This window comes from Zeus faber (genome assembly GCF_960531495.2).
Source record: "Zeus faber genome assembly, chromosome: 12".
NCBI classification, from domain to species: domain Eukaryota; kingdom Metazoa; phylum Chordata; class Actinopteri; order Zeiformes; family Zeidae; genus Zeus; species Zeus faber.
In genome coordinates, this window is record NC_137196.1 from 9,001,293 (window position 1) to 9,027,975 (window position 26,683).

The window sequence follows — 26,683 nt, forward strand, 5'->3', positions numbered from 1 at the left end:
ACAGCCTCTGTGCGGCGTTCAGGAAGAGTACGCACAAATACACACACACACACACACACACAGACACACAGACACACACACACACACACACACACAGCACCGGGCTGGTGTGACAGACTGCTGCATGCTACGAACTCTACCTCAGGCAGAGCAGAGCACACTATTTGCTGTGTGTTTAAAGTGTAACAGCTTCAACGGAGAGAAGGAACCAGAGACAGAGACAGAGAGAGAGAGAGAGAGGGAGAGGGAGAGAGAGAGAGGGAGAGAGGGGGAGAGAGAGAGAGAGAGAGAGAGAGAGAGCAAGAGCGGCAGAGCGTCAGAGGGTAAGGAGGAAGGAAGAGCCAAAAAAAAAAACAAGACGGGGAGGCCACATTTAGACTCTCGGGGAGCGGGGAACCTCATATGCAGTGGACTGATGAATGGAGGCATCCCGGGTTCTTCCTGTGGACAGACGCTGAGACGGACCCCCTTGCGGAACAGGACGGAGAGACAGAAGAGAGGAAGAGAAAGAGAAGAGGCGTGGGTTCCCCAGCCCCCTACGGGGAGGGGGGGGTATCGGCTCAGGTGCCGGTGTCATATGAGACGAGCGCCGAAAAGAAAACAGCACGTTATCCCCGCAGGCAGGCATCGCACGGCGGCGCGCCGCCCTTGTCTCTTAAGGACAAGGGGACGGGGGAGACAGATGATGGAGGGCGCAGAGGATCTCGGCCGGGTTCTGTGCGGGAGCTGGCGGCACTAGAGCGTCGGGCCGAGGGGTCCGCCGCTCGAGGTGATGACACATCCCGGAGAGGCGTCCCGGAGAAGCACACAGTCCGACACAGGGAGGCAGAGCGGGGGCCGTGCCGGGCTCCACGGGAATGGGAGCAGCCACGGCCTGAGCACGATCGAGAGACGGAGGAGAAGGAGAAGAAGAAGAAGAAGGAGAAGAAGAGGAGGAAGACCTCAGGAGAAGACGAAGTGAGAGTGAGAGGCAGAGCGGAGGAGGAGGAGGAGGAAGAGGAGGGAGAGACGAGGATCGGAAAAGATGAGCGTACCGACAAACTGTGGATTGTGTTGCTCCGGGGAGCGGAGCATCGTGGTGCTCGGGGGCAACATGTGGGGATCGCCCTGCGCCACCAACAGGCCCATCGACATCATTCAGAAACGCAGGCGGTAATTACAATCTGGCACCTCGCTCGCCCTCTCTCTTTCTCTCTATCTCTCTCTCTCTCTCTCTCTCTCTCTCTTGCTCTCATGTAGTTTTTGGCTCATGGGGAAGATTGCATGGTGCAAACAAAAGGAAAATAGTGTGTTATCAGTGACATGCAATATATCACAGTGGATGTGTTTGATGTCCGATTCATCCTGTGCATAGAAAAACATGAATTAGGTGTAAGACCTGAAGCTCATTTGGGAATTTTGCTGCACCAGTATGCTGCGTTGACTTACTTGACGTAAAGCATCTGTTTTACTAAATTAAAACGTAGTATTACTTTGATGGCACAAATGCAGTGGAGATCCCACATTGTACTCTATCTGACATTAAACCCAATAAGTGGAATATATTGGGTGTAATCATACATGCATTGCAATGCATACATTGTATATAATACATATGCAATGTATGTATACATCGTATATATGAATCCTATCTATTTACAATGTTTAAATTTATGGAATATTCCATATATACATATATTGAATATACACAATGAATACATATATGGACTGTATACATTCCATACATATATGGAATATTTACATATACATATCTTAAATATCTATAATGGAATATATATTTTACCTTTCAGGGAAATACTTTTTTCTAACTTTTATCTGATTCCTAAATGTGTGACCTTTTTTCCCTTCCCTTTATTTAGTGAATTTTGACAAAATGACACCAATTTGCTATTATCGCTCATTTTTAAGTTCTTTGTTTCGTCATACAGTATGTCCTCTTGACTGCTGCGTTGTGTCCTCTGTGGTTGGGATAGGAGCTGTTCCAGCAAGCCTTTTTTTATTTTATTTTTTACAATTTCTGAGAGCGCAAAAGATACACAAGACCTATTCATTTTGAGGTCTTCTGAATGTCGGTCACATGAAATAACCTGTGAATATGAGCCAAAAAAAGAATAATATATAATATATAAGCACACATCTAACTCGTCTGGAATAAAAAAAAAAAAAAGATAAACATTTTCAAGTGCACTACAACACTACATTCTTGTAACGGCCGACTGTTGCCAAAGCCTACATAATTAATGTCATAATGGAAGTGAAAAAACGTCCCTTTGTGTTGTGCCAATTCCCAAATGAGCTTAACAGTAAATCCAGAGGTATTCTTCACTAACGTGCTGGCAAATGTGTTGAGGGGAAGGAGTGCACCCTAGAAAAAATATTTGCACTGCAATCCTGTTTTACGAACGGAAATATTCAAATCAGAAAATACCTGAATTACCTGTTCTATTATAATTAGAATGGATTGGGGAAACTCAATTTGTTGAAACCACCATTAAGCTTTTTTGTAACCTAAATTGGGAGCAGACATGACCAGTAATGATTGTTATTGCCACTAATTTTGTGTAATTGACAGTATATCAAATTAAAACAGTGCCACATTACTACCAACAGACCGGGATGGCGAGAATTTAAATCACATATATCTGAAATAGCCTACATACTTTTTTATTTTAATCATAATAATTATGTATAATCCTTGTGTATTTTATACTTATGTATTTTAATCACTTTTGGGTATTTTGTAATTTGCAGTTTATTACAGTGAAAATGATGTATCATATTGTGTCACACTACTTTTTTGTTTTTGCTCAGAGGAAATTCAATACATTTTACTATTATTTGATACATCTTATCCCTCATTTCACACATTTTGTTTGTCTGGTTGCCACGAACAAGAAAGTGTCACAGATAATGCAGAGAAAATATGAACGCATTATGCTTTCGGTTAACAATTCTTGTAGTTTGAAATTACAAATCAAATAGTTGGTTTTTTTTGTTTTTTTTTATCAAATACATTTCCTTACATTTATAATTTAAAGAAAAGTGACATATATAATGGCTATGTATTTGTAATGTATGTCTTGATACATTTTCTCTTTGCCCATAGTCATCTATAGTACACAGATGAACAGTGCGCGTGCAAACACACACACACACACACACAGACACAAACACACACAAAAACAATAGTCATTTGTCACACACACACACACACACACACACACACACACACACACACACACACACACACACACAGAGAGACAGACAGACACCAGTCATATTCCGATTTTTCAAATACAGATCAGATAACATAAAACATAAAAACACGCACATACTCCCAGTTTCACTCTTTCAGTAAAAGTCCCCCCCAGTCAGTAACCACCATGATCCTCGGTGCTAGCGGGGAGGTTATGACTGGTAAAACGGAGATTTGGTTTTGTTTGCGTTATCCTCCTCTGCCCTCTTTCTCAGCCACCTTCTATGTTTGTCACATACGTACGCAACAGCGCTTTGAAACGTTTATGTTAGTTTTAGAGTGCACGGATACGGCGGCGGCCGTTAATGTTATCTTGAAGAGAGTGCCTCGGCAGCGTCGTCATAACCCAGGGGATGAGTGTAAGAATAGAGGGAATCGTTTCGGGAATGGGAGAACCTGATGAGTTCATCTGCGCGAAGGCTGCTGCTCTGAATTGTAATATTCCTTTGTATACGTAAAACTAAGATATTTCCCTAAGTTCGGAAGTTTGCCCTGAACTCATTCGAGATGAAGTTTGAAACGACCGTGGACTGAGTTGACAAGCCCTCGAAGGGGAGCTACCGCAGGGACGGTCTAGAGCGGCTGAACTGTATGTGGGTCGGAGTATTGATCAACCGGGCTGCACCGGTGATGGTGTGAGGAGAGTCACATGATTTATTCCCGGTGGAGGTGAGAGGAGTCCGCTGGAGGGGAGCTACCTAGACAGGCTGTCGGAAGTCCTCGACCCCGCTCTACCATATTCACCAACCTCCGCCACTGTTACGTAGCTCTGCTGATCCCGACTCTCGCACCGTGCGATCCTGGGAAAAGTGTGTCTCTCTCTCTCTCTCTCTCTTTCTCTGCGTCTTTCTCTTAATCTGTCCTACTTCCTCCCTGTCCTTCTGCAGCACAGGCCTCTTGGGGACCGGTATAAGATCCAGTTAATGAAGTCCCAGTTAGGGGGCCCCTATTGTGTAATATGTGCATAGTGGACCCTTCCTCTCTAGAGAGAGAAAAGAGGCGAACCAGTAGTAGTTGACATCCGACGCCAAACCTCAGAGTCTTACGTCACCTGGATCTGAAGCCCGGATGTCACAGTGAACTACAGAAACTACAGGGTGATGCGGCCGCATCCATCGTGTGGTGAGGATGCAGACGTGTTTCTATGCTCGCAGACGAGACATACCTTAGAAAGGTGCTTGAAGTCCAACACCTTCACTCCACATTCACTCCATTTCTCTTTTCCGGGACCGACTGATAAAGACAGCAGCTGCTTTTTTTAAATTTATAGCATTCCTCCTGAATTCCTGCGACTGCAGCTCTATCTGAAATATACTGAAACGGATTTCTTTACTTCCCTTATCGCACTGTACGTTTCTTCGCATTTTCTTTCAAATACGACTCAGCCGTAGGCGTTTTGAGGACGCGGTCATTGTCATATTCGAGTGGATTGCTGATTAACGACGGAATTGGTTTGGTTTCCCTGCCCCGCTCAACACTCTTCTATTCGTAATGCGCTGGCCCGTCCGCAGACTGTTGATCTAATTTCCCTCAATACCGCCTGCAGAAAGCCAAGCAGAGAGCGAAGTGGCAATGACATTTAGCATTATGCAAGTTATGGCAGCTAGTAAAAGAAATGGAAAAGTCCTAAAGAGCCCGAGCCTTTTTCTCTAAATGAGACATTGACAGCGCACACAAGCGCAAGCTTTGTGGGGTGGCTCGGCGTTTGGACGGGAGCGAGACTTTGACTTATATGCTGGGTAACTGGATGCCAATTAAAGGTCTTAAAGAGATGACAGTTTTGGCCGCCCGGCGAAGTGAGGTAACCCGGCCTTGTGCCGGAGAACCGCACAAGGCGGTCCATCGACTTACCCCGACCTGGTGAATGGGGGGAACGAAAGAAAGACAAAGTCCTCATCTGCTTGTTTTATCAACATCTCCCGGTGTGAATTTCGGGACAAGCACGGAAGTTTTCAGGGGCCAAAAAACTGTCAGGGAGGACGCTCGGTCGGTGATAAGTTGTTAGACGTCGGCTATTATCGTTGAGATTGACCTGGGTATTATCTTCGTTTTTGCGTGGTGAACGTACTCTTGAAAATATGATGAATTAGCCCCCATGCCCTCCTTTAGCACAGCATAACTCAGCCGGCCTCGAGGGCCGCTGGGCGGCTTTTCGGCGCAATCAATTTGTCTGGAAGCCGTTTCACGGCATTTCTGGAATCAGTGATTTTGGCGGCTTTTTCTGGTGGTCGTGGAACTTCATTCATCTCTCTGATATACAAGAGGAAGGAGGCCCAGGGGAGGTGTTGATTTTGTCGTACACACGCATGCACATACGCACGCACGCACACACACAAACACGCACACACACACATTTCTGTTCTGATGTTCTACCGGGCTGCTGGTGACGTTCTGTCAGCAGCGGGCAGCTCCAGCGTGAAGGGCTTACGATGCTAGACGCTTTCCTAATACCCAGTGACTTCATCGTCCAATAAGGAGATTTCCAGACACCAGATGGAAATCATTTTTTGATAGCATCATTAAAAATGGTGTAACTCTGTTTAAGTGTGTGTGTGTGTGTGTGTGTGTGTGTGTGTGTGTGTGTGTGTGTCTGTGTGTGTGTGTGTGTGTGTGTGTATGTGTGTGTGCACGCATGTGTCTGGATTTTCCTAAGTGATTGTGTAATAGATTTTTTTTATGTGTGGATTTGTCCTTAAGTATTGATATATACTGTATATTAAACGCCAAGTTGAGGGTACGTCGAATCTAATGGGAAACAATATATTTTTGAAGTTTCAGTTAATTGAGCATATAGCTAAGAGGAATACTTCACATTTCACATTTATAGATGTGACACATTCATGTTTGCGTCAGTGTTGCACCTTGCACGCCCATACAGGACGTCTCACTTGTATGTATTTGTATGTATGTATTGTATGTATTTTCGTCTCTGTGAGAAAACCTTGCGATTTTCTAGCGTATCAGACATCAAGCAACGCAAACTTGCACTACCGAGAGATAGTAGATAGTAGATTCAAGATTCAAGAGGTTTATTCGTCACATACATATACATACTTTCATACATATATGCAGTGAAATGTAATAACTAGTAGAACTCTCCAATGACAAATGTATCTCTCGAATTTTCAGTGCAAACTTTTTTTTTGATCTCCCCTTTACAAACACACTTACTTTACACTATAACTGGAAGAGAAATCTTGGTCAGAGTCTTTGTCTATTCCCCCGTGCATTTTTCTCACTTACACAGCTGGCCATAGGGCCGAGCAGCGTGGACGGTATGTAACGTGTCTCTCACCAACCATTGCCACACCACGCCTGCAGATTTCCAGATCAACCCATCTACAGAACCAGCCCATAAAATGCAAGTAGACCAAAAAATAATAGAGAAAATTAATTGCGCTTGAAATTTTGGCTACATATGCACACACAGCTTGACAACAATTGAATTACGCCGTCGCATGGTGAACATCTCTTGTCAATGTTGCACGCATCCAGAGCAGCTTTCTTATTTCTCATGGAGTTCAGACGGCCGTTAATCAGTGTCCTGCACAAGACGAAGGCTTCGGGATGATGGACTTTACTAATCTGTTCACATGACATGAAATACAATTTCTTTCCTCGTGATCATTGTAATTATTTAGGAAACGACTCTTCAACAGGGTGGAGAAGGGAGGGCAGAGAAAGAGAAGAGGGGAGTAAAGGGAGTGTTGCACCTGAAAACCCCGTCACTCGTTTCGATCGGTTGTGGAGGTTCCAGCCGCTGTGATACAGTTCGGCTCTCACTCAGGTAAAACAGGACAGAGCGTCCTCGGTCCTCGTCCCGATCTCCAGGCGCCGCGTTGGCGTCGGCTTTTGTTTTTCAAAGGAAAAGATCTGAGGAAAAGACTTGTCCCGGGACGCTGTGTTTACGCTGAAATCAGAGCGGGAGCAGAGCGCCGAGGCACTTGGACGACACGTAATGGACACACCAGACTTACGCACATACGCAAAACTCACAGAAGCTCCGTTTTCTCTGACGTCCTTGTGGGTCTCGTCTTCAAAAACCCGACCTGCGCTGACATTTTCAGCACAATTATGCCTTTGGCCTGGGGTATTATATGGCACTAGGTGGTCCAAGCACACAAAGGCTCACGCCGAGAGGCAGCCGTAATGTAGCAGAAAGTTTTTTTTTCTTACGCATTATGGCCAGTAGCAGCCAATAACAATTTATAGAAACAGTTTCTGTTGCCCGAACGTTGCATTCCAACAAAATGTGTCCATTCCCACATCGTTAGGCGTTGGCAAACTTGTTTTGTAAGGAATTCCATGGGCCATGGTTTTAACTTTATGACCTTCCAGTCTCCCCCTTGGATATCATTCTTAATTGTCTGTTTCCAAATCATGAGCACATATTTGGTAGTTGTACTTATGTATTTTGGACACTTTGGGCACTCACTATATATGTTTGTCTGTCGCAACAGAGCTGTTAGGATTCAACCAGTGTTTGTTTTTTTAGTTGCTATGCAAGTCTTCTCTTGAAATCGCCCGGTTGATGCACTTTATGGCTGGTTTGGGGGTAGGCATCCGCAGTGCACGGCGTCCAGACCTTTCCTTAATGTTTTTTTGAACAATAGAAATCGTGCAACGACAAGCAGAGCCAGCGGCCGACTGAAGTGTGCCTCAGAGACTGTCACTCACGGCATTTATTTAAGAGTGTATATCTGACACCTCTTTTGGGAGGTGATGCCTCCAATTTTAAAGATTTACTGAAATGGAGCTAATGTCGCTTATCGTTCCGGACACCCGACTCAAGTTTTTTTTTAAGTTGCAACGCACACACGCACAAGTGTTTGCTCGAGCGCGTATGTTCCCACACATCCCTGCAGACGCAAGCACACCACCCCCTGCCCTGAGATTCCCTGTGGCCAAATAACCTACAGTAATGCCGCAGGAAAGGAGAGGAAGGGCAATACAAACAAACTGGGTGGCTCCCGCTCCATGGGAGAGGTCAGAACAAAACACCCGCTCACGTGCAACAACAGAATGATGGGGGGGAGGAAAATCATCCAAAAAAAAAAAAGCTTTTTGTTCTCAGCACAAAAGCCATGAGAAATAACAACTTATTTTAAATAAATAAATAAATATATAAATAAAATGTCTTTTGCTTATAAACTTCGACTGATGCTTATAGAACACATCTGGAAAAGCACTTACAAAAAAGTTGTCCCCAAACTTGGAGAATACACCTTATTTTACACTGTTTTCTATGTCTATGGTTTACTTCTGTCTGTGTTGAGCTTTCACATTGTGGAGTTTATTTTTTGTGATAGATAGATAGACAGATAGATAGATAGATAGATAGAAAGATATCATTGGATGCTTACTAATGAAATCCAAAGCACATCGAATTACCTAAAACATTAAAGTTACACTCAGTCATCACAGCACATGCACACTCTCTCTCTCTCGCTCTCTCTCTCTGTTCCCTTTCTTTTCCCTCCCCCTTTGATTACTTAGTCCATACTCTGCTGTAACTAATTCGACCAGTTGCGGTCTCGCCGCGAGGACTTGCGGTGAGAATATAGGCTCGGATGACAGGCCTATCTCTCTCTCTCTCTCTCTCTCTCGCTCTCTCTGTCTCGCTCGCTCTCTGTCTCTCTCTCCCTCGCCCTCTATCTGTCTATGTCTATCTCGCTCTCCCTCCCTCGCTCGTTCCCCCGCTCTGTGTCTGCCCTTGTAGGCCCTGAGTGGTGCGGCCGGGGGAGCTCCTGTATTGTAATGCTCCCCAGATGGGATTGACGTTGCCGTGAAAATGCGGTGACGCAGAGCGGGTGTCAGGTAGCGGGGCCACGGACAGATTGCCATCAATCACACATCTTAGCAGGCAGCTGCTTAAACAGCAGACGCCGTCACACACCTCTTTTCGTTTTTATTTTCACCTAAAGACGTTTTTTTTACGCCCAGGACTGTTGGCTTACTTGTCTGTGTTGCATAGAGGAAGAGATAAGTGTGTGTGTGTGTGTGTGTGTGTTTATCTTTGCTTGGTTGCATGTTAGATTAATGGAAATCCTTTTTTGTGTGTGTTATACACAAACCAATGCATCCACAGACACAGAGAGGGAATTTCATGCTTTTGAAACTATCCTGCAATTCCAACGACGGCCAGAAGAGGGATGGTGTTCTACGTCTGAATTTGTTCCTTTTTCTTTCACCAGACAATACCCTCTGTGCAGCTCACACCAATCCCTAACACTTCTATCTATATAATCTGAGACAACACCCACCGACGCAATACCGTCCCCCCCATCCCCCCTCTCCATTCTGTTTATTTCTGTCCACAATGTGTTTGCAGAGGCTGGTGGTGAGAAGAAGGAGGGAATGAAACTGACCGGGAGAGAAGGGAAGGCGGGTGTTTTTTGCGACTGGCTGGCATGTGAAAGACCGTAGACAATGGGAAGTTGTGTTTTTTGTTTTTTTCTTTCTCTCTTTTTTTTTTTTTTTTTTTTGCCAGTCCAAACGTTCAAACAGTCGTGACGGCTCTCTGGGAGCTTCCTGTCCCAACAACTTCCACACTCTAAGCCTGAACCTCGACCTTTGACCCCGCAAAACACACAGTGTGCCGCAGTCCGTGTATGTACGAATGAGGCAAAATAGTAGACAGTCTACACCAGTGGTCAAACTCAAATGACATGGACACCGCTGGCCAAGTTGTCTTTTTCTAGGGGGGCCGTGTTGAACTTCAAGGGGAAACCGGCCATTTTTTTTTCTCACAAACACTCGTGAATTGCCTCGTAATCCTATTAGAAATAGCTCTCTTGTGATATATTTAATTATGTTTTATATTTTGAAAATCTTAAGTACATTTGTGTGGATTAATTAAGCATTGTGGTCTGAAAAAGATATTTGCGGGCCGGATTTATCAATATATTATCACCCTAGCGGGCCACATTAAATTGTCTCCCGGGCCGGATGTGGCCCCCGGGCCTGTAGTTTGAGACCCCTGGTCTACAGGAATTATTTTTCTTCATTGATCTAGCATGCTTGTTGTTTATCAGTGTTGGTATGCTGTGCTGTAATTGTGTGCGTGTGTGTGTGTGTGTGTGTGTGTGTGTGTGTGTGTGTGTGTGTGTGTGTGTGTGTGTGTGTGTGTGTGTGTGTATGTGTGTGTGTGTGTGTGTGTTTTCCTGATAAAAACAGAGCGCACACTCTCATACCCAGATAGTAACAAAGTCATCGGTAAACAACATTGATGAATAAGTTAGAACTCTGTGTTCGCTCCCCTCGCTCTGAACTCGGAACAGCTGAGAAAAGAGAGCGAGAGTAGAGAGAGAAAAAAAAAAACTGTTTGGAGGGAGGCGGCAGTGAGGGAAAGTCGTGGGCGTCGATATTTTGATGCCTGGTCTAAATTTAGCTTGGCATCGGCTTCAAATAGAAACCCATCCATAAATATTCATGAATCCACGGAGGAATCTGCTCTCTCTCTCTCTCTCTCTTTACGAGGCAGAGGGGGAGATGGAGAGTAGAGGCAGACAGAGTGCCACACTCCACCTGAAGTTTCTATATTTAGCTACATCGCCTCTGCTGCCAGTCTATTCCCCCCACGCATGGGGAAGCTAAATTTAGCTGCGTAGTGACAGAAGCATGTGAGCCAAAAACCAAAAATAGAAGAGGGTGTCGTGCCGGGGCACACAGGAGCAGCCAGGGGAGAAGTGTCATTTAGGGAGGATGAGGAGATGGATGGATGGACGAAGGCTTAAGTAGAATGTTTATCCAGAGCCAGTGATGTGGGCTCTGTTTATGTTTTGGTACACAATACAGGACTCCTATATACAAAATAATACTTGTCATGTGGACTCTTCTTCTGGAGTCCACAATCTTGACTCTATTCTCTAACACGTCTCCCTCTGTTGAATCCATTGAAAAGGGCCCTAAACTATTGTGAGGGATATTTTGAGAATCACTCAGAGTAGTCTCATCATTCACCGAGGAACAATCGTAATTCCAATTCCAGTCCAAAATGATAACCCAAACACTTTATTTGAGTCTAATATTGATTTGATTTAATTCCTTTCGCTTTTTTAAAGTACTTTGAGTTGCATGTTGCATATGAAAGTGCTATAAAAATAAAGGTTTGTTATTAGATCATTGTTAGGTTATTGTTTAAAGAGAAAATGTTTTTTCTTGCAATACAGGTGGAAAATTGTTGACATATTTTGCAAAACTCCAAGTGTGTGTGTGTGTGTGTGTGCGTGTGTGTGTGTGTGTGTGTGTGTGTGTGTGTGTGTGTGTGTGTGTGTGTGTGTGTGTGTGCGCAAGCAAGCGCATAAGATTACACTCTGGTTCTCACACACTCGCGCAGACAGACAGATGATGTAAACACTTCCACTGCAGCATAAGGCCACATCAGCACCGCTTCTCTTGCCTTTCGCTCATCTTCCCACCATCTCTTTACCTCCCTCCCTCCCGTCCTCTCTTCCTCCTTTCCCTGTGTGTCGCTCTGGATCTCCCCTCCTCGGCAATGTATAGTGCAGTATCTGTATCAGTCACATGATGGGGGTGGGGGTAGCGGGGGACCGGGGATGCGAGGAGTTGGCTCCGTTCAGCTGCCGTTACGTAAGAGCCGGTAATGCACCAGCGTCTTGTCCTCATGCAGCATCCCAGGCAGGGACAGCGGAGCGAGGAGGAGCCAGAGGCAGGAAAGGAGGATGAATGGATGGGATGGATGATGGTGATGATGACGACGACGACGATGCCCGCTGCCACAGAGGAGTGTTAATCAGTCCTCACACTGTTACCTTGAACCTGCGGCCGGGGATGATGAGAACAGCACGTCAGAATATGAAAGAAAATGTGAAGCAGACGCTGTGTGTGTTGTGTGTAATGCGAGTCCACCAATATCTCCGTTATCACGGCCATATCTGTGTGTAATGAAGGGTCCTGGGTTTCAAAACGCAAGGTCATCTCAATAATTTTCTGTTTATATTTTATAATTATTCTCTATTATTACTCATATCATTATATCATAGCTATCCTAGATTAGAACTGTGATACTCATAATCGGTATATCGATATACTGTGATATCAACATGGTGATATGAGACTAGATATTTTGGTTATCGTAATATCGCAATATAGTTAAACGTATCAGTCTGCACTATGGTAAAGTAATGCAATTTCCTGAACTTCATAGACTTTTCTCCATGTTCTGATCAATGCCTCTATCTTATTGGTTATAATATACGAGTACTAACGATTGTTAATAAATTAATATATAATGTTTGCATAACTGGATACATAGTGGTAAATATCTTTTGTTTGTTCGTTTGTGCGTTTTTTATTTATTTATACGTGTTATTGCTCTCCAAACTACACTTGTATGCATCCTACACCATCTAAAATTCCTGTCATTACTCTCAAAAACCCATTGACTTCCACCACAAATTCTTCCAACTGTTTAGTGAGGCAGCGATGCTCACAAGTTGCTCTCCGGGGCTGCCGTGTCGGAGATTTGGATCACGACTGAAACGTGCCCTGACTTTTAAGGACGGCCTGTGTGTGCGTGAGTGTGTGTGTGTGTGTGCCTGTGTGCGCGTGTGCGTGTGTGCGTGTGTGTGTGCGTGTGAGCGTGTGTGTGAGTGTAAGGGTTGGGTCACGTTTGATCAGGAGGAACTCCTTCTCACCTGCACGCCGGGCTATTTTTAGCCTCACACTCACACAGACACAACCCCGACGTCAATATTCCGATTCTAATTTTACGCCCACCGTCCACCAGCGGCTCTCCTGCAGACACAAAGGCAACAACAAACACAGGGACGGCATGGACTCCTTGAACACACAAACGCACGCACACACATTAACACACATAGAACATCAAAGTTATGTGCAAGCACACACAAAAATCACACAGAACATCATTACTATATGCACACTCACTGATAAACACACACACATGCACATACACACTCTCCGCTCTCTCCTTGGTGTGATTGGCCGCAGAGTAATTTATCAGTAAAACGGCTCTCAGTCAAGCCGGTCGAGGCAAATTAAATTCCTCAGCCTTTAGGAGAGGCACTTGATTAAATCCACTTTGAGATAGATCCCCCGCCCGACAGAGGCTGATCGTTGTCCGACAGCTCGTCTTAAGTGGCCCTCAGGTAGTTTTACACTCTCGCCGGTCGAACTGTAATGGAAGTAGTGTCATTCCATCTCGATCTGTGCCTTCGGTCACTGCCGCGGGACCCGTGCCCATGCATCTGTTGGCTGGGGATGGTGGCTTTGTCGGAACGGTGTTGATGATGAAAACCATGAGCTCAGCTTCATTCACTGTTGGACCGGAGCCCATTCATTTTCCCATTTCAGTTTCTGACACTTCCCACACTTGATTTGTGTGTGATTTTTTTTGTCTTGTTTATGGATGTATTGTACAACCAAATGAAAAATCCCATTTTGGTCACTTTCCCGTAACAGAGTGCTCAATTTTAGTTCTTTTGGCGGGACACATTTGTGTCACACACATTGAACTTTCACAGTTCTTCACCCTCACTTCACTCCACACGGTTGTTTTTAACTCCCATTGTGAACTATCTCAGATTTAGAATGCTTATGTCTTCCTTTTCGTACAACACTGCCTTCCTGGCTTCTGGATAAATGGCCGACAAAAAAAAAAGCTTTAACTGGTGATGAAAGCTTGTGATATTTTTAACGTTTGGATAATCACATTCCCTCAGTCCCTCACCCTTCAACCCTTCGTGTTCAGCAGAGAAATCCAGAGCAAAAGTCTCTCTTCTAGCTTTGGTCAGATCCACAAAAAATACAATTAGTAACAATATGGCTGTTGCATTATCTTTTGCAATTATGCAAATTTTTATTTTATTTTATTATTCTTCCTCATTTTATATTATTGAATATTATAATTTCATATATAATATATATTTAATATAATGTGTATATATATGATTGATGATGGATCAGTGGATTGGACGACTGTCCAGACTGACACTGTGAAATAATGTCCATGCACCTCTCTATCTCTCTGTAGTTTTGATGTGGAGAATGGACTGTCGGTGGGCCGCAGCCCCCTGGACCCCCAGGCCAGCCCTGGCTCCGGCATGGTCATCCAGGCCAACTTCCCCCACAGCCAGAGGCGTGAGTCCTTCCTGTACCGCTCGGACTCGGACTTTGACCTCTCGCCCAAGGCTCCCTCCAGAAACTCCTCCACGGCCAGTGACCTGTAAGTTCATCCTCCTCCCTCTCCTCCACGTTTGGCTTTTCTACCTGTTTGTACCGTAACACAGTAACTGATGGGGAGCGGAGGTCCTTTGGTGTCATTAAGCTAGTGTGAGGGAGACGCAGGTTTCCTGAATGAAACAAAAAAACTGTGCTGAACATCTGTTCTTTAGGGAGCTGTTGCTGCAAAATAAAGTATGGGAGATCTGACTCTGGAGTATGCCAGAGAAAACACTCTGGATCTTCCAATTGACAAACTTCCAGACAAAAGCAATTCCCGAAAATTCCCTGGTTTTAGACGACATGAGAGCATGTCGCTGCTGAACTCATACCAAAGTCCGGCACGTGTTAGTCTCAGATCCCCGACGCTCTCCTTTTTTTCCTTTGTCCTTCAATTCCGAGAAGTGACTGATAATCTGTATCTCAGTGTGAGTTGCTGGGAACATTGGGGCAGCCGTGGTCTCAACATTTGATGAAGCATTTTAGCAGTTCCAGTGGTTGAGAGAGAGAGAGAGAGAGAGAGAGCCGGGAAATTAAGCAGGCCTTCGCCATTTTAATTGGTTTGTTTTGCTTTTCCAACATTGGACTCCCATTGTTAAAATCAATTTCGCTTGCAGGCGTGCACTTGGCACTTTATTAAAAAAAAAACAGCCGCTATTTTATTAGCGCATATTGCAATATTGCAAATTGTGTTTGTTGGGAAAATCCATTGTCACAACAGCCCCAAAGCCATCTGGTTGTTCCATTCCCCATCGTTATTTCTATACCAAAAGGACACGCACGTACACACATCATATCCAAACACCCTCTGGTTTTAGGAATAATCAGTCACTCATCTTGACTCACTTGCCTGTTTTCTTTGTGAAGGGAGGAAAGCTTGAAGCACTGGGAAGTCAACTGGTTGTCGTCTCGGTGAGAACGTGGCAAAATGAATACCAAATCCAACCTAAAACCAAGAAAATCCACTGACTTTGCCCCCTAATGGCCTGTCCTGCGTTCCACCTGTACCGTCCCCCCGCCCCCCTCATATTTATTTATCTTTTAATCTGTGGCCCCTTTAAATCCCTCTCAAACCTTGAGTTTAAACACGATCCCTGCATGTAATGTCCGATTGGAGACAACCAGCGCACTAAGATGCTGTATCCTTATTTCCCTGACTATGTTGGCAACCCAGCACCCCACCCCAGACCCCACACCCCACCCCACCCCAGCCCCCACCTAACCTTACCAAACCCCACAGCCTGAAGCCTTCCTGTTTGTGTAGTATGTTGTAGTATTTGATGTAGTATGTTTACACCTTGCTTAGAGGTGTGAGTGCTGAGCAGGGTTTACTGTAAAACTAAACAGGAGAGTTAACAGCAGAATTAATTATCACGCTGATTATCATATATGGTTTTTTCATCTTCAAACTCCTACACCCCACCCACCCCCATGTTTTTGTTTTTCCTATTACACTGTTATAACATGTCTGATTCCCATGAGTTTTATTCATCGTCATGACCCCCTACCCCTCACTCTCCCGCTGTGTTTTAGACATACAGAAGACATGATTGTAACGCCATTTGCACAGGTGAGTCCTCTGCAAATATTTTATAATCATGTCACTAATCATGTCTCATGTTCATGAACAAACATCTACTCCATGTCAGCAGAAACTATGTATATTCGGTGTAGAATTATCTAAAGCAAGAATGAAAAATATTCTGACCTGCTGATGCTGTGTATAATGGGCCGTTGGTTGGCAGCCGAGAGAGAGAGAGAGAGAGAGAGAGAGAGAGAGAGAGAGAGAGAGAGAGAGAGAGAGAGAGAGAGAGAGAGAGAGAGAGAGAGAGAGAGAGAGAGAGAGAGAGAGAGAGAGAGAGAGAGAGAGAGAGAGAGAGAGAGAGAGAGAGACTATATGCGCTTGAACGTACACATGCAGAATTAAAACCTCAATATCAGATCTGAGAGCTGGGAAGCTGTACAACTTGCTAAAAATAAATCACTTTTCCGACATTTAGAGTTGGGGTGATAATGAAATGAAACTTTCGTGATACATCCAAAAAGCCTGTTTATTAAAGAGTCAACACCCTATTCTGCTGAACTGTCTTGGTCTCTTTAGTGGTCATAGGCGTTACATTTCCAGGGTGTTTTTCTCGCTCAGTCCCTGCTGGAGGTTTTGACTGGCAGGCATTTTGGCCCATCTCTACTTTTTTCTACAGCTTTTGTGGATAAAAGTGGCCAAATGTAAGTGCTCGGGTGCAATAAAAATTATTATTCGTTATTGTTTCCTACCAGTCATTTCTATGAGCTTTTACGGGCGGTTTAGCTTTTTTTGTGGATTCACAGGATCAGATGGAATGTACATAGATTTTGGATTTTAGATACATTTTACTCAGACCCACCTTCAAACCGCTCACACCGACACTGAGAGATCATTGACAAGAGATGTTTCAGTTTTTTACAAGTAATCATCCTGTATTCATGATCTTGATCACAACACTCTACTGTTTACTTTCGGTTCTCAAATGAGTGTTATATTACCTTGATAATTAGATGCTAACTGTTTTTTACGAAACAATGTGCTCACTTTCATCCCTGCGTGGTAGGTCCTGGCCAGCCTACGGACAGTCAGGAGTAACTTTGCAGTGATAACCAGGCAGCATGATCGCATGGCCAGCAAGTAAGTGGAATGCAAGAGTCCAGTGGGAGGTGGTAAAGTGGTCATCTGGTTCTGAACTGATCGGTTCTTTGTCCATAGGACGCGATCCTCTGGAAGCAACCCGCCATCCATGTGCAACGCCAGCCTGGCAGGTCAGTATATTAGTTTTGTTTAGCAATCAATGACTAATAAAGGCCAGTGATAATATAACCACATCAGCAATCTTGAATCAAATTTGGAAAATTTATCATTGAAATGTTGATCCATGACTAAATCCAAATTGGTCAATGGTACATCTCATGTTGGTACACCAAAATGACTAGCCCAGAGATTGTGTCATCAAAGTTATACTTCAAGAACCACTAGCACTTGGCTCGTTATTCAGAGCTCCGACCTGTAGAACGAGAAATTCATTTTTTTAAATGCGGGGTTCTAGATCTTCAGCCATGTCATTAGTCATTTGGGTCTCCATAATTCTCCATAAGTCATTTTGGGTCCTAATCAATCGTCAAACTAGAGATGGTTTTGTTGTAATTCTTCCGTGTTCCCCAAGTGTTCATCTATGATATTGTAACAATATAATAATAATGTAATGCTCTGTTTCCCTGTGACAGAGGAGCCTCACCAGCAGCTGGCCATCGAGACCCTGGATGAGCTCGACTGGTGTCTGGAGCAACTCGAGACCCTCAAGACGCGACACTCCGTCAGCGAGATGGCCTCCAACAAGGTACGCCGCCAATTCAGTGTCTTCGCAGCCGCTCACCGTGTAATCGCAGAATGACCCATAATTAAAGTCTGTATTGTCGCTAACGGTATTAATGCTTGGGCTACTTGCCAACTATATTCTTGGTTCACAAAAGTTGGCATAGCAATCGCTGAAGCTTGTTTAGCCAGTCCAGGGCGCGGTTGGACAACACATGTGACCATTCGGCCAGCTCGACTGAAGGTGACCTATCTTTACAGCAAGTAGGGGCAGTTTCAAAGACACAGATTTGGCTTGATCTTAGACTAAATCACACTTTTAATCTGGAGTAACTGAAATGATCTTTCTCAGTCATGGTTTACAATATTCTCATAGACCAGCACCAAGACTAGACAGAAGGGGCTGATTAGTCCTTCATGACCTTAGTCTAGGACTTTGTAGACTAGAACTCGTCAATCTCAACTCAAGCAACATCTAATTTATCATCTCAAAAAGGCATTTTTAAATTCTGGATAAATTTAAGTAGGAGCGAAGTCTGCAAAACCGCCCGGTACTATGGGGCTGCAGTAGAGCACACTGTGTGTGATTCACTATCCCGGGGTGCCACGTTAGTCATGTGAATCTCCTTCTATTGTCCGGTGCAGTTAAACTCCACTTCCCTGACAAAGTACAGTAAGTACAATGCTGCCGAGCCACGCTGCCCTGTGAGTCAAACCCGTCGTACCTCTGTCGTACCGTGCGCTCCAGAAAATGAGGAATTTTCTGGAGATTTTCATTTGGAATCAAATCCCCCACTGAACAATGTGATATTAAAATGTGCTATCTACTGAGTCAAATCATTTTATCCAACGAGGGAACACACGGCTGTGTATTCTTTCCTACAAGGTTATTAAAGTTTTCCATTAATGAATAATAGTTTTTTGGCAGTGGATATTGGCTTGTAACCCAAATTAGAATGGGTTCCAAGTTCTACACAAAGCCCGGAGATTGGGTGCGATGTCCTTAGAGAGCAATTGCCCCTTTTCTGATCCCGAGCTGATTTGAGCGCTCGTCTAATGCGGAGAACCCATCAGCGGGTTGTGAAAATATGAATGGAATCTCCCATCACTCCGAGAGGGAGCTCATACATGAATGAGCGGGAAGGACTCATGCATGCTAATCAGAGACCAGAAACACACACGCAACATATATATGCACCCCCCCCCCCCCCCCCCCCCCCCCCCCGCCGTGCAGAAAAATGTGAATGAGGTAGCGGGAGATGAGATGAACGGCATCCCAGAATCCCTGCGGCCCCACCCCATCTCCTCCCATCCCTCCTCCACGCGGGTTGGAATCCCCTGCACTCACGTGATTCTGTGATTAGCCCGCCCACGGACGATACACGTGTGCTTCATGCAAACATATGCATACATGTGTACAGTATACAGTAGCGAGACCCTTCATCCAATCGCCTGTATATGTACACTCGGACTCCACGGATGCACGTGGCAGCAGAGGCAAAGTTTTCACTGGGAGCCCCCCACTGGGTTATCCACCATGGCACTTTGGGAACAAAGGCTTTGCACGGAAAGGCGCCCCTGGGTTGAACATCCCTTCTGCATCGCTTGAGGCTTTATCGAACAGTTACGTGGAAAGACTATTTCTAATGACCACTGAAAAAAAAGAAAGTCTCTTTGAAGGAGAGCCAGAGCTCTGGGGAATCCTCAAAATGCCTCTGATTGTAATTATCTCAGCTGAGGAGGTGCTCGTTCCATCCTGTTTAGTCGAGGGTGCGGATACGGAACGATTCACGGAACGCCCTCTGCATAGGCAGCGTTAGGGATAGGGAGCGTTACAAGTAATAACACCATCACTGTTTTTTGTTTTTTTTACACATTCATTTTGTTTTGTCATTTGTCCCGTGTCTTGCTTTTAATGATCACATTCTGCGTGGTGATTTATGAAACCTACAGTGGTGGTACATGGTGTACTATTTTTATTTTTGGCTACATGAATGAACACTCCCACCCCCCATCCATTCAAAGCTTTTCCTTCGCATATTCTTCAAACTTGGTGCACATGGTGCATCTCTCCGACTCCGCCTACAAAACGCGAAACCAAGCCCACTTTCTGAAGCTCCGGGCCAATGAGGGCCCACTACCGCTCGCCGTCTCTGCTGCAGCAGAGGCCCAATTGGCTGCTATTCTTAGGCATTTTGGAGGGAGGTGGAGGCTGGAGCGCTGGGTGCTCTCCTCTGTTTACACACACACCCGATAGCAGCCAGGGAAGGGATAGAGAGAATGAGGGAGAGGGAGAGAGCGGCAGCACGAGTGGATTCCCTGCCTCGTATTCTCGCTCCCATCCCTGCTTCCTCATCACCACCATGCCTCCTCCACCACCACCACGGCTCCATCCCTCCATACACGTCCAGCTCTGATCTGATCCCCCTCGCTAGTCAGTGGACTGTCTGCTCGCAGTGGATTTTTTTTTGCTCTGTAGATACTCAGGCGAGCAGCACAGAAGCACAGAGAGTTCCCGCCGTCTCTTTTTCTCTCCCTCTCCCTCGCTCTCGCTCTGTTGTTGAGCTGAAGTCACAGGACTGATATCGGAGAAAGCATCTTCAGTTTGCACTTCCATGCTTGACTTTGTGTTGAAATGCCAGAAGCCGACTACTTGTTTTCTATGTCGTGGATGTACATTCAGGTAAGGAAAAAGACAAGGGGGTGAATGGGGAGGGAAGTTGTATGACTGGACACACACACACACACACACACACACACACACAGACACACACACACACACACACACACACACACACAGACACACACACACACACACACACACACACACACACACACACACACACACACACTGGTTGCTCATGTATCGGTGTGGTGGGCAACTTATGCTTGCAGCCAGGCATTTCTGTCTGTACAAGTGTCTTGCTTTTGGTACTGGAACTGCACTCACACACACATAGGGAAACAACACAAACACATGCACATCTTGGAGTGTATGTAGGTATCCAGTCTCCACCTGTGCGGATAGAGCGCTGTCATCTCCAGTGGGTTTTGCACAGAGAGAGGGCAGGAGAGGGAGAAAGAGAGACAACTCCTCAATTCTTTCATGGATTATATAATCCATGAAAGCATCTGCTACTATGAAAGAGACTAGCAAGCCTATTGCTCAGCAAATTCAGAGTGATAGTGTGTGCTTCCAGCGCTGTGGAGCAGGCAGCACAGTTGTCACTTTTCGTACCGTACAGTACACGCTGTGTGCATCAACACAAAGTAACGTACTCATGAATACTGAACTTTATCCACTTTTGTGAAGTGCTTTGTTTCTTAGTGTTGGACACAGCCCCTGCTATTTAAGGGTTTCTGTAAGAAAGTCAAATCCGAGACGATTTAGTCAAATGATGTGGGGTTTTTTTTTTTAGTAATAAGAGGGAACTAGATTCAACGTTCCAACTTTTTAAACACTTATCACTTAACAGGTGTTTTGGAGTTGTTACCCACCCTGGGGATTAACTCTGGATCGGGTCCGTCCAACGGGTACCGGGTCTTTGTGTTTGTGAGTAAACATGTCTGCTGGCTGTGTGTCTCCAGTTCAAAAGGATGCTGAACCGAGAGCTCACCCAGCTGTCAGAAACCAGCCGCTCAGGGAACCAGGTGTCTGAGTTCATCTCCAGCACCTTCCTAGGTAAAAGAATAATACTTTTTGTATACTCAGATTGATGTGTTTTACATATATATATATATATATATATATATATATATATATATATATATATGTATATATATATATATGTGTATATAAGCGTTTATTACTTATGTACACGCCTGAGGTAGTAAATTCACTGTCTCTACAGGAGAACTCAGGATTTTTGAAAGTGTCTTCCAGGGTGAAAGTAGGCGTGAGTTCGCTGTGTAGTTCACGCTAAACGATACGTTGTCAAAGCTACAGCAGGTTACAGCTTTCGTTGCTATCCAGTGCAAACGGAGCATGAAGCATCGATCCTGTGGCAACGCCGCGTGTCGGTTGACTTCGTGGACGCTGTGCTTGTGTCCGTGCAGAGAAGCAGCATGACATGGAGATCATGTCTCCGCCCAGCAAGGAGAAGGACAAGAAGAAACGCCCCATGTCCCAGATCAGTGGGGTGAAGAAGGCCACGCACAGCCCCGGCCTGGCTCCCTCCTCCACCATCCCCCGCTTCGGGGTCAGCGCCAGCCAGGAAGGAGCTCTGGCCAAGGTAGTGTGAGAAGGCGGGTCTTCTGGAGGATCCCAGCGTGAGAATGCGCACGGGGATTTGTCCGGAATGAGTTACGGAGTCATTTTCTCTTCTGTTGTGGTCTCCTGTAGGAGATGGAGGATGTCAACATGTGGGGGATCGACATCTTCAAGGTCTCTGAGTACTCCGGGAACCGCCCACTTACTGTCACCATGTACACTATCTTCCAGGTGAATATTGTACCTTGCGCTACTTTACTCTGGTTTTCACAAAAGCCAGAAACGGTATTAACGGTATTGGACTTCTCCCTCCATGAAAGGAGCGCGACCTTCTGAAGTCCTTCAAAATCCCGGCGGACACGTTAATCACCTTCATGATGACACTGGAGGACCACTATCACGCCGATGTGGCGTACCACAACAGCATCCACGCCGCCGACGTGGTGCAGTCCACGCACGTCCTGCTGTCCACGCCCGCACTGGAGGTAGAAAGCATCAGATCTAGCGTTCAGAATGCAAATAAATAGTTGAATAAATGCAACAAGAAAATTCAGGCATTGGCAGCAGTGTCTGCTACTTGCATCGCTTGTATGCGACAAAACAGTACCTCTTGTTATTTTATCGTCACAATTTAGCATATGTGTATATATATATATATATATATATATATATATATATATATATAATTATTATTGTATTATATAAATTATAGTTACTTTATTTTTCTCTAGAATGCAACGGGCCCTGTGCATGAAAAATACATATTTTTCTCACGTGTTTCTCACAGTACATGGAGTACATGTAACGCGCCGATATGCAAACATATATTGACAGTCGCCGTCTTTCCTGTGTGTGTTCCAAGGCAGTGTTTACTGATCTGGAGATCCTGGCTGCACTGTTTGCGAGCGCCATCCATGACGTAGACCATCCTGGAGTCTCCAATCAATTCCTCATCAACACCAGTGAGTTTGCACAGAAGTTAAAGGATTGTGTAGGGGTGTGTGTGTGTGTGTGTGTGTGTGTGTGTGTGTGTGTGTGTGTGTGTGTGTGTGTGTGTGTGTGTGTGTGTGTGTGTGTGTGTGTGTGTGTGTGTGTGTGTGTGTGTGTGTGTGTGTGTGTGTTCACTGTAAGTACATTTTCATATGCAGTTTTTCTTGTGAGGGTTGGTGCATTGTTTTACAGATAGACGAGTTGCATAAAAAACCTTAGCAGTGAAAGAAAGAAGAAAATATATCAAATGCACAGGGTACAATAAAAGGCTATGGCAGAGGATAAGTTGCAGTATGGTGCTAGTATTGGCTGTTGGTATAAATATGAATATAATTGGGATATTACTGTGCAGATGAATAATTATGTATAATTATGTATATGTACAATAAAATGGACATTGATAGCAGGTGAGTTTTTCTATGACTGAATGATATACAATATAATTATACTAAATTATTACAATTTCTGAACGTACTGCTGTACAGGCACATTATACCTCTGCCTATCTATAAGTGTGTGTCTACACATTTATACACCGCTGTCTGCAGACTCGGAGCTGGCCCTGATGTACAACGACTCGTCGGTGCTGGAGAACCACCACCTGGCCGTGGGCTTCAAACTGCTGCAGGAGGACAACTGTGACATCTTCCAGAACCTGACCAAGAAGCAGCGGCAGTCGCTGCGCAAGATGGTCATCGACATGGTGAGATACCAGCTGTGGGAATTTATTTGTAGTCTAGTCTAGTCTAATCTTATTAAATATGCTGAGTTGCTTTACCTGCAGGTCCTCGCCACTGACATGTCCAAGCACATGAACCTGCTGGCCGACCTGAAAACCATGGTGGAAACTAAGAAAGTGACCAGTCTTGGAATGCTACTGCTGGACAATTACTCAGACCGCATCCAGGTATGAACCATCTGCAGTAAGGATTCAGCAAATTTAGTGATAAATTGTCGTGAATTTGTTAAGTATCTTGCCGATAGCCAAGGTTTCTGTCTTTGAGTACTTTGTGTGGACTTCACACAGGTCTTGCAGAACATGGTGCACTGTGCGGACCTGAGCAACCCAACCAAGCCTCTGGAGCTGTACAGGCAGTGGACGGACCGCATCATGGTGGAGTTCTTCACCCAGGGGGACAGGGAGAGGGACAAGGGCATGGAGATAAGCCCCATGTGCGACAAACACAACGCCTCGATAGAGAAGAACCAGGTACATATCGTCCATGTAGTTAAATTTGAGGCTGCGTTACAGTAAAGAAATGCCGTTTTTCTGAACATCGTAGACTGTTCTAGCTGTTCTACTTAACGGCTCCGCCGGCTTGGTCATAATATCCACATGGAAATGAGAGAAATTAGCAGTGACAATCTCATCTCTGTTCCAGGTGGGTTTCATCGACTACATCGTCCACCCTCTATGGGAGACCTGGGCCGATCTGGTCCACCCCGACGCCCAGGACATCCTGGACACGCTGGAGGACAACAGGGAGTGGTACCAGAGCATGATCCCCCACAGCCCGTCACCCAACCCCGACCGGCAGGAGGAGGAAGAGGAGGCAGAGGAGGAAGAGGAGGAGGAAGAGGAGACGGGGTCTAGTCTGCCGAGGGGCGCCTCGGCCCTCCTGGGGCTCGGTGGCGGCGGATCAACTTCGGCGGACAAGTTCCAGTTCGAGCTGACCCTGGAGGAGGAGGGCGAGTCGGATGCGGAGGAGGGGGACGGGCTCCAGGGGAGCAGAAGGACGGAGCTCTCTAGAACTGACGGCGGCGGGAGACTGGACGCCGCCTCCAGGACGTTTGCCAGGGACTCGGAGAGAGATGTGACCGAGGACATGGAGGCGGAGCGAGAGGGGGGCGGGGGGATGCCGCGCTACAGGCTGGGCACATAACACCTGTCACACGTTCGCTGGCCTTCTTTCTTTTGTTGTTGTTTTGGTTTTTTGTTTTGATTTTGTTTTTGTTTTGGTGCCTCACCTTCACCCTCCCTCCCTCCCTCCTTCCCCACTAAACGCCAGACCCCGTGTGGATACACAGCAGTCACTTGCACTGGAGAAAGACGAGGAGACCGAGTCGCTGTTTCCCCAATTCCGGCCGAGGACAACAGGAAACTTTCGCGCTTCTGGAGATCGTTGGTGTCGCTGGACTTTCGAGTCGGGACAACGTTTGATGTGGATACGCAACTTGTTTTTCAAAAGTTACGAACCATTTTTCTGTTTGCGCGTTTTTTGTTTGGCCAGCAAGCCACCCAGCCAACACAAGGTCTACTACATCAACCGAGAGAACTGTCTTCCTATTTTGGACTGCTTGCGACTTTTATAAAGAGCGTGAGAACGTGACGAATGAAACATGACACAACAAAGTATTGTGCGCCAATACACCAAACCTGTGCAATACCTGACTTTTTATTTTGATCTTTAATTCAGGACCACATGCATTAACGAGAATAGCGAACGTGAGTTAACTTGCTGATGCTGGAGGAGCGGATGGGGAATGGAAACCGGAGGGAAGAGAAAGAAATTGTCGTAACGTAGCAGATCATCGCCATCGTATACTCTCTTGTTCTCTCACCATTTCAACCCCGCCCATATGTGTAAGCCTGACCTTAACTATTCCAGTGACGTGATAGCAGGAAGACTGGGCTCAGCATTGCCCGGTGTCCAAAGCTGTGTGTGATGTTCACTTGTTGCCTCCTGGTGGTCAGGGGCTGGAATTGCACTTTGGGAATCAGAGGCTGCAATAACGACAGGAGTTAGGTTTTTTTTTCTCCCCCCAAACTGACAAATGGATCCAAAACAATGTTCTTGCTGTAGAGCTTCCCAAGATAACAGTTATGTTACAATTTTAAGAGTTTAACTTTGAAGAGAGAGAGACGTGATGTTTTATACCTCGCTAATGTTTGGTCCATTGTCAATATGTTTTGGCACCTTTGTCATCCGTTTGCCTTCAGTTTTTCGCACTTTAGACTTCCTCGTGGCCAAGCCACCATCCTGTTTAAATACATTGGAGGTAGATGACTGAGTAACAATTTTTCATTGGCTGCCAGGTAAATGGCCAATGAGAGGAAAAAGACAGAGGAATTGCAATTATTCTGAGGGGAATTAGACCAAAATAAGTGCTTCAGTACTACTGCTGATGTCGCAGGGTAAGATAAGCAGGGTATGCAGGGTAAGATATCATTTTCATTCAGCAGATGTTACATTATATTTATGTAGAGCAATTCAGGATCGTACTCAGGTGGTATTATTAAACATTTATAAATGAACAGAGAAGCACACTAAATTACATTAGCAGCATTTGCTATATACGCTGAGCTTGGAATGAAATTGTTGTTGCTCATTACAAGAAGGTTTTTTTTTTCCAGCATTTTTCGAAAGGTGAAATACGTGAGAAGGTTGGGTTTGCTACGCCCGCCACCTTTAATCCTCTCTGTCGTTCATCAATAATTTGATCTGCGCTGGGACAAAACAAGTGCCAAGCAAGCATGACACAACCCCTACTGTAATTTCCATTTTGCCACGAGCTACTTTCCATCGATCAACCGACGAAGTCGGTTGATGGGAGCTCCCCCGTGTGCCAATTTCACCCTCAGTCCTGTTACGCTTTCTCTTTTTTTTTCTCCACAAAAACCGAACTGAAAAACTAAAACTGTCTTAAAAAAAAAAAAAAAAAAAAAAGCAAAGAAACG

The 26,683-nt window shown here is 45.2% G+C and overlaps 1 protein-coding gene across 1 annotated transcript; it reads left to right on the plus strand.

The window, feature by feature from the left end:
- Positions 1-1,023: 1,023 nt before the first annotated feature.
- pde4ca (phosphodiesterase 4C, cAMP-specific a) lies at positions 1,024-24,887 on the plus strand (the record flags this gene model as incomplete). Its single annotated transcript, XM_080011256.1, has 15 exons — positions 1,024-1,152; positions 14,274-14,465; positions 15,995-16,031; positions 17,050-17,123; positions 17,202-17,254; positions 17,717-17,829; positions 21,393-21,486; positions 21,861-22,036; positions 22,147-22,245; positions 22,335-22,499; positions 22,877-22,976; positions 23,553-23,707; positions 23,789-23,911; positions 24,032-24,214; positions 24,387-24,887. The coding sequence occupies exons 1-15, from the start codon at positions 1,025-1,027 to the stop codon at positions 24,885-24,887; spliced, it is 2,193 nt and encodes a 730-aa protein (XP_079867382.1). The 5' UTR covers position 1,024.
- Positions 24,888-26,683: the final 1,796 nt, after the last annotated feature.